At 52.0% G+C, this 13,860-nt stretch overlaps 1 protein-coding gene across 1 annotated transcript in view; it reads right to left on the bottom strand.

The window, feature by feature from the left end:
- Nucleotides 1-13,860, bottom strand: part of C8HXorf58 (chromosome 8 CXorf58 homolog) — a 959,020-nt gene that overhangs the window by 801,239 nt on the left and 143,921 nt on the right. Inside the window, exon 2 of the mRNA XM_078657786.1 lies at nucleotides 10,819-10,958. Coding sequence (XP_078513912.1) covers nucleotides 10,819-10,958 — 140 coding nt within the window. The remainder of the gene's footprint in view (nucleotides 1-10,818; nucleotides 10,959-13,860) is intronic.

The following is a 13,860-nucleotide window of genomic DNA, read 5'->3' as shown; positions in this document are numbered from 1 at the left end:
ACCTGTGGTCCAGGAATGCCTGGGGATCCACAAACCGGCTCAGGGGGTCCGCGACTGCTTACAAAATTGAATAACATTAACTATGATAAAGCGCGAAGCAAAATGTGAAATTGAAATTTTTTTAAATGCTTAGTAAATGTGAAAGAATTTGTAGTTGGAGGTGAAAAATTAATTTAGTATCTTCAGGTTAATTTGTGGGAGCAGTGCAAGTGCATCAAACAGAATATAGTATCGACAAAGAAATTCCTCATTTGAATTTAGAAAAGTGCCAACCTTTCCAATGAAATAAAAAAAAATAAAAAAATTACAAATATTTACTTGTGAATTACATAATATATTTCATCAACTGTGTATTTGTTTGAGGAAGGCTTCTTTCTATATTTTTGTGTATTGCTTCGCGGTTTAAATCTTCAAAAACATGTTTTAGGCTTGGGTCCCCAGTTACCAGCAATAGCTCAGTGGGGGTCCCCGCATCTTAACGATTCATTTGGCTTCCCAGGGTTCAAGTAATGATTAAGTGGGGTATAAAAAAGTCAAAAGGTTAATAACTACTGGTATACAGTATTAAGAGGATTGTAATTGCATAGGATATGCTGCCAACCTACTGAGAGCTTATAACCAAACATTGTAGTTTCCTGGAACTCCAAGATAGAGAAACTCTGAATACAAATTCTTACTGTAGCCAGGTCAATGATTGCTCACCAGGGAAAGCTCGAAAGGAGCTCATTCATAAACAACTGAAGTAATAAAGTTTAGTCAGTCATGGTAATGGAGAAAATAACATTCAGCGTGCATTTTAGGTATAAAAAGGTTCTTAGTGCCTGTAAGTTTTCACTAGAGTCTGAGCGTGAATTTGAACATAGAGAAGCAAATGTTATAGTGTAAACAGGAAACATGAACAACTAAAGCTACTTGTGGTTGATGTAGCATCAAAAATCGATAGCGGAGTAACTGAGTTAAAAGAGATGCAGCTCGCAGATTCTGCTAGGAGGTCTGTTGATGACACTGGTAGAAAGTACATTAGTAAGAGAGATTTTTGCATTCATTCATTTTCTTAACTAAAAGGCCGCCAGTGTCAAATAAAATAGACTTATGTTTTTTTTTTCAGAACAAAATTTTATTAGATTTTGTAAGCTGACAGAATACAGGAAATAAATCACCGCTCCCTATGAATCAGAGGCAGTGTGCTCATAAAAGTATCATGTTCAAATACATTCAACATTTCCCCCGTGTCCCACCCTCCGGCATCCCACCCGGTACCCTCCCCCGCCCCGCACGGTGTCTACAGTGTCCATCAAGAGGAGTCTAACAATCATAATAACAGCATGTGTACCAATTCACCCAGAGCCAGTCAAGGCGAGATCCACGTCGGTGGCCCGAGGCGCCGGGGGGTCCAGCAGAAGGCCCCTGTAGTCCGCCCATTTCTTCCAGACCTTAAAATGTTTTGTAGGGCACCCCCTGGCCTCAAATATTGGGCGTTCCAATCCCATGGAATAGTCCAAGCCCCGTTTCCACACTTCCAGAAACGGGGCTCTAGGAGCCTTCCAGGCCCGGGCTATATCTCTTTTGGCCACGACGAGGCCCAAGGTAAGTAGATGACGTTTGTATACATTCCCCCCCACTTGTTCCATAACATGCAGGAGGCCCAACTTTGGTGAGCGGGGAACCTCCCAGCCCAGTACCTCCTCCAGGCAATCCCACACTCCGGTCCAGAATCTCTGCAGTCTCACACACTCCCACACCGTATGAATAAAGGAGCCCATCTCACTTCCACATCTCAGGCACTCCGGGGAGGCTATCAGCCCCGCCTTCCACAGTCGCTCCCTCGTAAAGTACGTCCTGTGTAGGTACTTAAATTGAATAAAGCGCAAGCGCACCGCATTCGCAGCTCCCCTGGGGGCCTCCAGGGCTTCTCTCCAGTCCTCCTCCTCCAAACACCCCAAATCTCCCTCCCAGACCAGCCGCAGTTTATCAAGGGAAGGGGAACAGTGGGTGACTAGCATCTGATATATGTTAGATATTTTTTTGGTTTCCAATTCCCCCATAAAAAGTTTTGCCTCCAGGGGGCTGAACTCCTGTAGAGAAGTCAAGTCCGCTATAGCGGGGGTCAGGGCGTGTCGGAGCTGTAGGTATCGAAAAATTTGGGATTGGGGCATGTCATACTTGTCCCGCAGAGCCTGAAAGGATTTAAGGACCGAGCCCTTCATGACGTGGCCCAGCGCCGAGATGCCGATAGCGTCCCAGCCATCGAAGCCACGCAGGGAAGCTAGCGCCGGCAATCTCCCATTGCGCCACAGCGGGGTCTCCCCCGTCAGTCTGTTCCACCATCCCATGCGTCGGAGCGCCTCGCGCCACACCCGGAACACTGTCTGTGTGACCGCTGGGAGTCTTTTCCGGAGGGCCGCAGAGTATAAGACTGTATGGAGCGTGTGCGGGTCCATCAGGTATCTCTCCAGGGCATAGGTCAGATCGCCACGATCCCCGTACCACCATTCGTTGAGGACCAGCAGGTGTGACGCTTGGTAGTAAGACTGGACGTCCGATGTAGCCAGCCCCCCACAGTACGTCGAGAGGAAGCAGGTACGGAGTGCCACCCTCACTGCCCCCCCGTCCACAAGCACCGACCCAAAGCCGAGTCCACCTGTCTAAACCACTGCGGTGAAATAGGATACGGGTGATTCTGAAGTTGGTACAGGATACGGGGCAGAGCTACCATCTTAAAGATGGCCGAGCATCCATAAACATTAAGGGGCATCCTGGACCATATTTGCATATCCGACCGTATTTTATCCCACACGGGTAGCACATTGCGGGTCCACGAGACTCCCGGCATATCTGTCAGAAAGACCCCGAGATATTTCAGGCCACCCGCCGCCTCCTGAAGGGCCGATGCCCAAAGACCCAGGGCTTCACCATCTCCTAGGACCCACAATTTCGATTTCTGCACATTTAGCGTGAGACCGGACACCTCGCCGAAGATGCGCATTATATCTAGGACCCTAGGACCAGATCTGTTCAGGTCCGTAAGAAAGAAAAGGACATCGTCCGCATAAAGCGCGATTCTGTCGGACGGACCCCCCACCCATTCCACCCCACGCAGCTGTGCATCCATTCTCACCCAAGCCGCTAGCGGCTCCATTGCCAGAGCAAACAGGTAGGGTGAGAGAGGGCATCCCTGCCGGGTACCTCTGCCTATCAGAAATGAGCCAGACACCGCTCCCGCTACCCTCACCGCCGCTGTCAAATCTGTATACAGTAAATGAATGTAGGACAGGAAACGCGGGCCTAGGTTGAGGCGGAGGAGTGCCCGAAGATACGGCCAGCTCAGGGAGTCGAATGCCCTATCTATATCCGCTAGCAAAAGGGCCGCCGGGATGCCTGCCGCCCGCGCCGCCTCCACCACCAACTGTGCGCGTCGGATGTTATGTCTTGTCGCTCTATGGGGCATAAAGCCGGCCTGGTCAGGATGGACCAATTCCGTAATGTAGGGGAGAAGGCGGGCACGATCGTCGTCCGAGAGCGCCCGGGGCGGGAGATCCGCTAGGAATTTGTCGATCTCCTCCGCCGGGAGGGACTCCCGGGGGGCGTATTGTGTCGCGTAGTATTGCGCAATGGTCTCGGCCAGGACCTCCGGGGCCGTTACCGGGCCACCCAGTTCGTCTCGGAGTCCCGGCAGGGGCTGTGCCTGAAAGGTACCCTGGCACAGCCTGTAGAGCATTGTGCTGGATTTGTCCCCCCATTGAAAAATTCTACTCTGAGTAGCTAGCCAAACTTGGCGGGCCTCATCTAATAATAATGAGGCATATAGCTGCTGATGATAGAGTAACTGCCCCACTGCATCGCCGCTCCCTCCCGAAGTGCTCTCCGCTTCTCGGCTACGAACCTGACTCGCCGCTTCCGCAATGGCCAACCAACGGGCCTTACGGTCCGCTGCGCACCACGCAATGTCTACTCCGCGAAGCACCGGTTTCAGGGCCTCCCACAGGGTCATGGCGTCTGTATCCGGGCCATCATTCTCGGTCAAGTAATGCGCTATTGCCTCCCTCATGTGTGACTGATAGTCATCGCGCTGTAGGTGCCACGTGGAGAGGCGCCAACGAAACGGCTGTCGCCTCGCACCCAACAGCAGCGTCAAAGAAATCGGGGAGTGATCCGACAGGCCCCCCGGAAGTATGGAGGTAGAGCCCACCCTCCCTATCCAGGGCTGGGGGACAAAGAAGTAATCGAGGCGAGAGAAGGATTTATGGACTGCAGAGACAAACGTGAATTCACGACTACATGCATGCTGGTATCGCCAAGCATCCATCCAACCCATCCCCTGCACCATTCTGCTCAGTTTCGTGGTGGTCTCAGGTAACTGACCCCCCCCCGGGCCTACAACGGTCCAACCTCCCATTCATCACATCATTCCAGTCACCGCCCATGATTGTCAACACATGTGGGATTTCAGCCCAAACATCAAACAGTCGTTCTATCAGTGCTTCTTGCAGCGGGGGTGGAGCATAGACACTGCCGAACACCATGGGCTCATCACCCACCATTCGCTTGACCAATGCAAACCTACCATGCGCATCCAGCCATTGTGTCTCGTGTGTATATTATACTCTGCGGTGTATCAAAATTGCAACCCCTCTGGACCCCCTCGCAAACCCAGCGTGGAACACCTGGTCATATCCATATCTACGCAGGCTAATGGTTTTGGTGCCCATAAGGTGCGTTTCTTGAAGGAGCAACACATCCGCCTTTTCTTTCTTCCCCATTCGTAACACCGCACCCCTCTTAATTTTGTCGAGCACCCCTCTCACATTCCAGCTTAAAATGCGTAGTGAAGCACGTGGGGGCTCCACCCTCTGTCCATCGGGATTGCCTGTTTGCCATCGGTCAGGTAAGCCGCTGTTGTACCCTTCCACCGGTACACCCATTGCGTGTCCCTTATCATTGCCCTTGTAATGGGTGGGCTCTTGACTCTCCGCGTCCTCTCCCAAGGACTATTTCCTCGGAGACCCGCCGTATTACAGACACTCCTACTACTCTGAAGATCCTGAATTTAAACGTTAGGTCTGCGCTGAAACACCATCAGCACATCTATGACCTCATTGAGGAGGAAGCTCCAGACGTATTTGCCATGACGGAAACATGGCTACAGGACGCTGATACCGCTATTACCAATCTAGCCTGCCCACCCGGCTATTCTATGTACACCTTGAATAGGTTGTCTAGGGGTGGGGGTATCGCGCTAGTGGTAAAATCTATCTACCCTTGCGTCTGGAGTGCCCTAAACATCTCCGGATGTGAAAGTGCCATGTTCAAGGTCTCTGTCAGCCCTGAGTTCACCCTGTCCGGGATGGTCGTCTATCGCCCACCCGGCAGCGATGTGGCGTTCAGAAATGCTTTCCCTGATATTGTTGGCCCTTTGGTCGCCGACTGTGCCAACTTTTCTATCATGGGTGATCTAAACCTGCATTTCGACACCCTCTCTGGCCTGACAGTGCGTTCCATCTCTTCTGACCTGGAGGCCTTTCAACTTCCCCAGAAGGTTTCCCAGCCTACCCATCTGGGTGGGCATATTCTGGATCCCCTGTTTACCAATCTGTTGGGGATTCTAATTACCTCTGTCTCTCCGGTGGAATGGACAGACCACTTCTTGGTGTCCATCCTCTGCCCTGTTTCGGCCACTCCTTCCATCTCTATGGCTAGACGGGTTCAGAAGAGGGCTTGGAAAAAGCTTAGGTTAGAGGACTTTCATCGTCTTCTATTAGAGGAGCCGCTGGGCCCTTTGACGGATGTGGAAAGGGGGTATGACCTCTTCTGTTCATGGATAACTAGGGCCTTGGACTCTCTGATACCTATCGTTTCTACTAAAATCAATCCCAGAGAGTCGAGTCCCTGGTACGATGGCACTCTCCGGGCCCTAAAGGGTGCCTGTAGACGAGCAGAGAGGGCTTGGAGGAAAACCTATGGGGCTGATCTAAAAGCTGCATATGCCAAGTCCGTTAAGCTCTACCATCGAGCTATCTGCCGAGCTCGTGCGGCTTTTTATGCCACCGAATTCCGGAACAGTCCGAACCCGTCAAAAGCTATCTTCAAGGCCGTAAAAGATCTCACGGCGAAGCGGACTACCACTACGACCGTAAGCTCCCTTTCCCATTGTGAATCCCTTGCATCTTACTTTTTGGGGAAGGTCCAAGCTATATATAGGACATTCCCTAGCATAGGGTCCACTACGGAAAGTATTAATGGGGTTCACCATCAGACTACACTGCTTGTTTTCCCCCCCCTCACCTTGGATGGTTTTGACAAACTTGCGCTGCAAGTCAAATCTGGGTCCCCATCTGATCCAGTAAGGCCTGCTCTCTTCCGAGACCAAGCTTTTATGGGGCGTACAGCCGTATGCTCCCTTGTCAACCTCTCCTTGGAAACGGGAACTGTACCATCTAAGTGGAAACAAGCTGTGGTGTCCCCGATTATTAAAAAGCCCACCCTGGACCCTTCTAAGCCTGAAAGCTATCGCCCCATCTCGCTGTTACCCTGGCCAGCCAAGATCACTGAGGCCCACGTCAACTTGGCCCTGTCTGAACATCTGACTCGGACCAATGCCCTTGACCCCACACAAAACGGATTCCGTGCTGGGCACAGTACGGAAACTGCGTTACTTGTGATGGTGGAACATCTCCGGGCAAGGTTGGATGCTGGTCAAACGGCGGCGCTTATTTTGTTAGATCTTAGCGCCGCCTTTGATACGGTAGACCACAGCATCCTCCTGCGTCGACTCGAGGAGACTGGTATTGGCGGTCAGGTGTTGCAATGGTTCCGCTCCTTTTTAGATGACCGCTCCTTCTGTGTTGCCATCCCTCCCTTCAAGTCCAACTACCAACCACTGGCCATGGGGGTTCCGCAAGGGTCCTCGCTGAGTCCCACGTTGTTCAACCTATACGTGAGACCGCTGGCTGATGTCGCTAGGCAGTGGGGCCTTACTTTGGTCTCATATGCCGACGACACTCAGCTGGCGGTTACTCTCAGCGGGGATGCGGAAATTGAGGCCCCCAGGTTTCAGTCCGGACTGAAGGCGGTGGCTAGCTGGCTGACAGGCAACTGCCTTCAGCTAAATGCCACTAAAACAGAGGTGATGGTCGTCGGGAAGGGAGTGGAGTTGTGGGGTGACCACTGGTGGCCCTCAGAGTTGGGACCTACTCCGATCCCGGTATCGGAAGTGAAAAATCTGGGGGTATGGCTGGACGCGGGCCTCTCCTTTATAGGCCATACTAAAAGAACTGCGGCCTGTTGTTTTGGTCTCCTGAGGGGCTTGAGACCTGTTCTCAAGTTCTTTGATGCCCCGACCAGGCAGCTGGTGATCCAGGCTACTATCATCTCCCGCCTGGATTACGCCAGCTCTCTCCTGGCTGGGGCTAACCAGGCTGAACTAACCCGTTTACAACGGGTTCAGAATGCTGCGGCGAGGGCGATTGTTGGTTTGCCCAGATTCTGCTCAGTGACAGGTGTCATTCGCTCCCTACACTGGCTTCCGGTTAGGAAGCGCATCCTCTTCAAGGTCTTGTGCCTTGCTTTTAAAATCTTGAGAGGTACAGGCCCGGAAATCCTGTCGAGTTGTCTGTCTTTTTATGTCCCTGCCCGTAGCCTCCGCTCTCAAGGTCTGGCCCTTGCGGTGGTTCCCAGATTCAGGCTCAGCCGCATGGGAGGCCGCTCGTTTAGGGTAATGGCTGCGTCAGCATGGAACTCCCTGCCTGTTGAAATCCGCTTGCTGGAGGACCTTCTGACCTTTCGGAGGGCTATAAAAACCTTCTTGTTTTAGCTGTTTCTTAGTTTCTGTTCTTAGCCTCTCGTTGTGTTACGGGCTACCTTGTCTCTGCGCCAGGACGCTCCTTGGCTGGAGTATCTGTGCGCACAATAAATAGTCGTAACATAACATAACATAACATAACATCAGCCGCCATCAGTAGGCCAGAGCTTCAATCTGTCGGGCATCAGAGGCCACACACATACACATACCATCCTCCCGGCTCCCGTATACACCGTGCATAGACTAAACCTACCCACCCCCTCAACACCTCCCCAACCCCCCCACCCCAACCTACCCCCCCCGCTAACCCCCCCCACCTCAAACTGTGCCAACAACCCCCCCTCCAACCCCCCACCCCATACCTCAGCAACATTGAAGTACCTGTCGCGGCGCAGGCGATCCCGAACCTCCAACGGGAGGCCGGAGACTCACTACGCCAATGGATCCCTCCCAACTACCCACCAAGCGTCGAACAACCCCCACCCAACGCGTGGGAACGAATTCCGGGAGAAGGCCCGCTCTCTCTCGAGCGTCTCCCGACCCATGTTCCACCCATAAACAGACATTCATGTAGTAGCAGTCCAAGTGGCATGTCCGTAATCAGCATCCACCCCCCTCCCACCGCCATGATGCCTCCTCGGCCCCTCGGGCCCGTAACAGTAGCTAAGTACAATGCGGTACAGGGTCTCAAGACTTCGGGGGGGAAGAGTCCGTCGCTTCAGCTTCCTCCACCGTTTCCTCCTGGGGAGGCGGGCGCCTCTGGGAGCGCGACCTCCAGTTGCTCCTGCTGCGTGATCTGCGAGGCGTCTTCTTAGGTTCCGTCGTGGATGACGAGTCCGAGCCCCGTCTCGGAGGGGTATGCACCTTAACACGCACTGTTTCGTCTGTCCACTCAAAGACGTCCTCCGGAGAGTTAAAAAATTGAGTGCGAAATTGAAACACCACTCTCAACCGGGCCGGATAGAGCAGGGCATAGGGGATTTTCAATTCTCGTAGGCGTGCTTTCGCTGCAGTGAAGGATTGCCGTTGCTGTTGGACCAGTCTGGTGTAGTCCGGGAAAATTAGGATTTTGTGGTTATCAAACATGAGAGGGTCCTTGGCGCGGGCCTGTCGCAAGATAGTGTCTCTGTCGTGATAGTTAAGCAGTTTGGCTATCACAGCGCGGGGGCGAGCCCCGGTAGGCGGCTTCGGGATAAGAGCACGATGCGCCCGCTCTATGATGAAGCAGCACGAAAGGGAGTCCGGCGGAAGCCAACTCTCTAGCCACTGAGTCAAGAATGCCTCCATGTTTCCCTTCTCACAGTCCTCCGGAAAGCCCACAAAGCGTAAATTATTCCTCCTGGCCCGCCCTTCCGCGTCTTCCACCCGCAGCGCCAGACCCTTTTGGATCCCCTCCATGGCAGCTACCTTCTTCTTGAGGATCACTACATCGTCTTCCACCTCCGTGATCCTGGTCTCAATTTCCGTGATACGGGCAACCGCGTTGCGTAGATCCTGTCGAAGCAGGGTAACATCGGCTCCGACCGCCCCTATCTTTGCGTCCAGCATGTCCCTCGATTGCGTAATCGCCGCCATCAATGCCGCATTATCTGGTCCTGAGCCCTGTTGTCCTCCAGGGGCCCCGGCGCCCCCACTCGGCCCCGCGAATTTATCCATCGGGCCCTGCTTCGAAGAGCCTCCGCTGTTGCCTCCTCTAGTCATGGCGCTCACGGAGCCCTCGACAGTCCGCCAGGGAGACCGGGACAAAGCGGCGGCCCCAACTGTCCACGTAGAGGACAAGGATTAGCACCCCCAGCCAGTCCGGCGCGGTCCGCGGCACCACTGAGATCTCGCCAATGTCACTGTGCCCAAGGAGGTGCACCTCGCCGCCACTGACCCAAGAGTCAATCCAGCGCAGCAGGGCCACGTGTTAGAGACAGTGTGCAGGATGTGTCAAAGTCCCTTATCCCACGGGCCACCGACTGCAGCTCAGTCCTCTCACCGCACCACCCGGAGGAGAGGCCAAGGCGCTCGCCAAATATCCTTCTGACGCTCGTAAGGGCTGTCTCTCCCAGCTAGTGTCACCCACCGCGGTCCGGTACAACCACCGAACAATGGGTCTCTTCCAGCACCCAAGCCCCAGAGAGCCGGCTCAGGGCCACTGGACGATGCAGAGAGGGGGGGGGGGGTAAGACGAGGGACGGAAGGGCAGCCGTCTCCTGGTGCTCCAAGGCCCCCAACCCCCGCGGCCCGAGTCAGCCGCTGATCGGGGCCGGGAACGGCCTCAGGAGCGACCCCTCCCCCAGCAGGCCGCACACCACGCCGCCACCCCTTACCAGTTCGAGCGCTGTCCGGGCTTTGGTCGCACCGCCTGCAGGCCGCCGATTCCGCTCCCTCACTGGCCGCTAGGCTCCCTGTGGAGTCGGCTGCTCTCCGGCCACGGCCCCGGCGGCCTCACGATGGGGGCGGCACTCCTCGTTCTCGCCTCCCCGGCGTCACCTCACTTCCGGGCGGGCCGCCCTCAAATCCAGGCCCCGGCTCCGGTTCTCAGCGCAGGCCTCACCGCCGTCACAGCTTCACACTGCCGAAGGAGGCAGAGGGCAGTACGCCAGGGCTCCTAAACCGCCGTCGGGTCGTCCCCTTCAGCCCCCGTGGACAGCCACACACTGTAGGGCAGATTTGGGTCGGGGCAACGCAGGATTAATTAAGGATATCCAGCGGCGGGACGGAGCTCGTTCAAGCCACGTCCGCCATGCTCGCCGTCTTGGCCACGCCCGCCTAGACTTATGTTTTTAATCACATGCATGAATCGTACTCTATGGATTGTGAGATATACTTTGCTACCCACATACAGAACATTACATAATAAGGTCTAAAACAAAACCCCATAGATAGCAAATGAAGCATTACAATGACAAACTGTGAAAATATAACCCGTTTCCACTTTATGTTCTCATTTACCTAGGCCACATTGATAATGAGCTAAATGAAAACAACGTTTCTATGAGCATAGTAATACTTTGGAAGAATTGAAATCATACTTGTTTTGCTCATATTGATAGGTACATCTCCCAGAATCGGCACTTGGAATGGTTTCACGGGTCAAGCTTGCTGGCAGACTAATTGTCATTGAGTCTTTGGATGCGGAGTATGAATTCATTATCTTTAACACAGAAGGTCTCTGCAAAGAAAAACAGCAGAAAATCAATCACTCATGGATTCATAATGATGAGCAGCAGGATTAGGAGAGAAAGGACGTTATTTAATATTAAGGTCTGGCAGGAGCCAGAATTAGATATGTGCTAGAGCTAATGCAACCAATAAACAAAAACACAGAAAATGGGCAAGAAGTCACTCCTCGTAAACCATTGCTTGTTGGATGTGCCATTCACATTTTGGATCAGCCCACTTAACACCCATTTGGATTTGTAACTGTCACTCATGAAGCATGGAGTACTTTAGTTCATCTACGCAGGCCATTTCAATGGTGCATAAAGTGTACCATTCTGCCTGTGGATGGACGTCCTCGTGTGTTGAATTCAATTGCAATGAAATGACTGTGACGCATCTATGCCTTACAATGGAGGTGTATTCGTAGGAAGCTGGCTTTTTATGTAGTGTTCCAAAATGAGGTACAATATGTAGAAAGTCCAGACGACCCTTATTGGCTTACAGGGCTTAAATTAATAATCCCATATGCTCTCTTTGTGGTAGTGGGGGCAAGCAGTTTAGGCTTATCAGAGGGTAGTGATAAACATTTGTTGTACACAGAGAGTCAATAAATGAGACACACACTCAAGAAGAAACTTGAGACCAATTTAGAAAAATACCTTATCTTTTTATATCATAGACACCAAGATCATCGGATTCGGGTAAGTACTTTAAACATTATCAAATTTTACAGTAGAAACAGTAGAAAATGACAGCCATCAGATATGCGGCATGAGTCTCGAATGCAGTAATGTTATCCTATGGGAGAAGCATTCACTGCATAGACACATCGACAGACGACTTACAGGACTATTCTTTTGGACTTGAGGTAAGTTGGAGCCAAGGTCTGAGAAAGCACCAACAGTTCAAGTATACCTGCCCTGGGGAGTCTGGGTGCAGACTAGCTTTAAGCACTGGTAACCCCACCGCTTCACGCTAAGGTCAATAGGGAAAAGTACCTGTAAAAAAGAGGCAGCAACGGTGGACTGGGGGACCAGTCCAGCAGAACCCAAGGAGAGTTCGGCTCTTGAGGGTCTCAGAACCACAGAGATACCCTTGGTTAACATGAACCCGGGCTGGGGAGCTCAAGAGCAGATGTGTTCTGTCCAGGGTGTGTCAGTGAGTTAGAGGCTCTCACTGTTCTTGGTGTACCTGAAGAAGAAGAAAGAGAAACACAGCAGGGCAAATCTCAGTGTGGAGAGGGTCTCTCTCGGAGTCCCTCGACATGTAGGTAGGTTTTGGCAGCAATGGTGTTCTGCCTTAATACAAACAAGCCTCGGTGCTTCCAACTAGGTCCGGTACCTCGGGTATTGGTGCCTGGCGACTCCAAATTTGGTAGAGAGATGAATCTGACCTCCTGGAGCACAAAGACCGCTTACTGGGGTGCTACTCCCTTGGTCGGCCCAGGGGTCGACGGATGGTGTACGGGCAGCTGCGGTTGGTGGTTGCTGTTGAAGGGGAGTGGCTCCTATACTCTAAGGGAGATGTTGCTGGGTCGAAGAAGTGCTGGGCAGACCTCCAAGGGTTTGGGGAGGCTGTTCCGCTTCTGGAAGAGTGGGGGTCGGTGACTGTCAGGAAAGCCGCAGTCAGGCAGGGTTTTGCACCAAGGTTGATGTTGGTACACAGTTCTCACATCGTTGGCTCTTCTTTGTCCTTCTTTCAGGCAGACAAATCTGAGTTCCTGATGTCAGGGGGCCATCTAAATACTGAATTCAGGGGCGTTAAGAAGAGTGAAGGGTAGTAGCCAATGGGCTACTTACCCCTGGGGTCGCTGCACCCCCTATATGACCACTTCCTTGTCCTGTGTGTCCTGTGTGTTTCCCCATTGACAATGCCTGCACCTCTGCCTTGTGATTGAGCACCGCAACCCATGCATATTAGCGATTACTTTTCATGCTTCCAACCCTCATTATGGCATGCTGCCTTTTTAGATAGCTTTTATATATTGACCCTTAATATGAGGAGTGGTTGTAATGAAACTTGGTGGGGTTCCACTGCAAAGTAAATCTAGGGGCCCACCGCTGTACTCACTCAGGAGCTCTCAGGCCAGGGTACCGTGCTTAGGATGCCCCATGATGTTCGTGAGGGGGGTCCACCTCTGTAAGGGCTGCAGGGGGCTTTGTTACGCCACAGCCCCAAATGGAGCAACCTAACACTCAAGCAGAATCAGAGGAAAAACTTGGGAGAATGCCTTAAGTGCACAAGGGGAGCCAAAACAAATCAACAATCTTTCTAACTATTGAAATATATGGAACTGCGAATTCCAAGAACTAGGAAGGTCTTGCGACAGAGGTACAACTCAGGATTTTAATTGATTGCTGGCACTTACCTCCAGAATGGGAAATGGACCAAATAAAAACTCTAACAGCAAAGCCATGGCTAGCTTAGGAGGTAAAACCAGCAAGCCGAAGCTGGAGTGGTTCGACTCGGAATGACTGTTCAAAAAGAAGCCGCTTTCTTGCAGTATCAGGCATTCTTCCGAAAAAGGCAATGATTACTTAAGTGCCTTCAGGAAGCAATACAAGCACCTAATCGAAATAAAAAAGGTTCAGTTGAAAGACAAGGATGGAGACTTCAGCAACAAACCTCTGATGAGAAAAAGCCAATTAAGTTTTGGGACGTGGTTAAGTGAGACTGTGATGGCCCCAAAAGTAATCTTCAAACTGGAACCTAAAGCACAGACTGGGTAAATCACTTCACTGCTATGTATCAACAAAGAGCCCTAGACCTGATAGTAAGGGCACATAGTGAGGTTCCTTTCTTTAACAATTTCAACCTAACCTTATATGATATTATCTGACTTGCCTCATTAATGCGCCGCTTGATTTAAGACTTGTTATATTTTAACCAAATTATTTTAAATTTACCTGCAC

This window comes from Lissotriton helveticus, chromosome 8 (assembly GCF_964261635.1).
Source record: "Lissotriton helveticus chromosome 8, aLisHel1.1, whole genome shotgun sequence".
Classification (NCBI taxonomy): Eukaryota; Metazoa; Chordata; class Amphibia; order Caudata; family Salamandridae; genus Lissotriton; species Lissotriton helveticus.
This window is presented reverse-complemented; position numbering and strand designations above follow the sequence as displayed.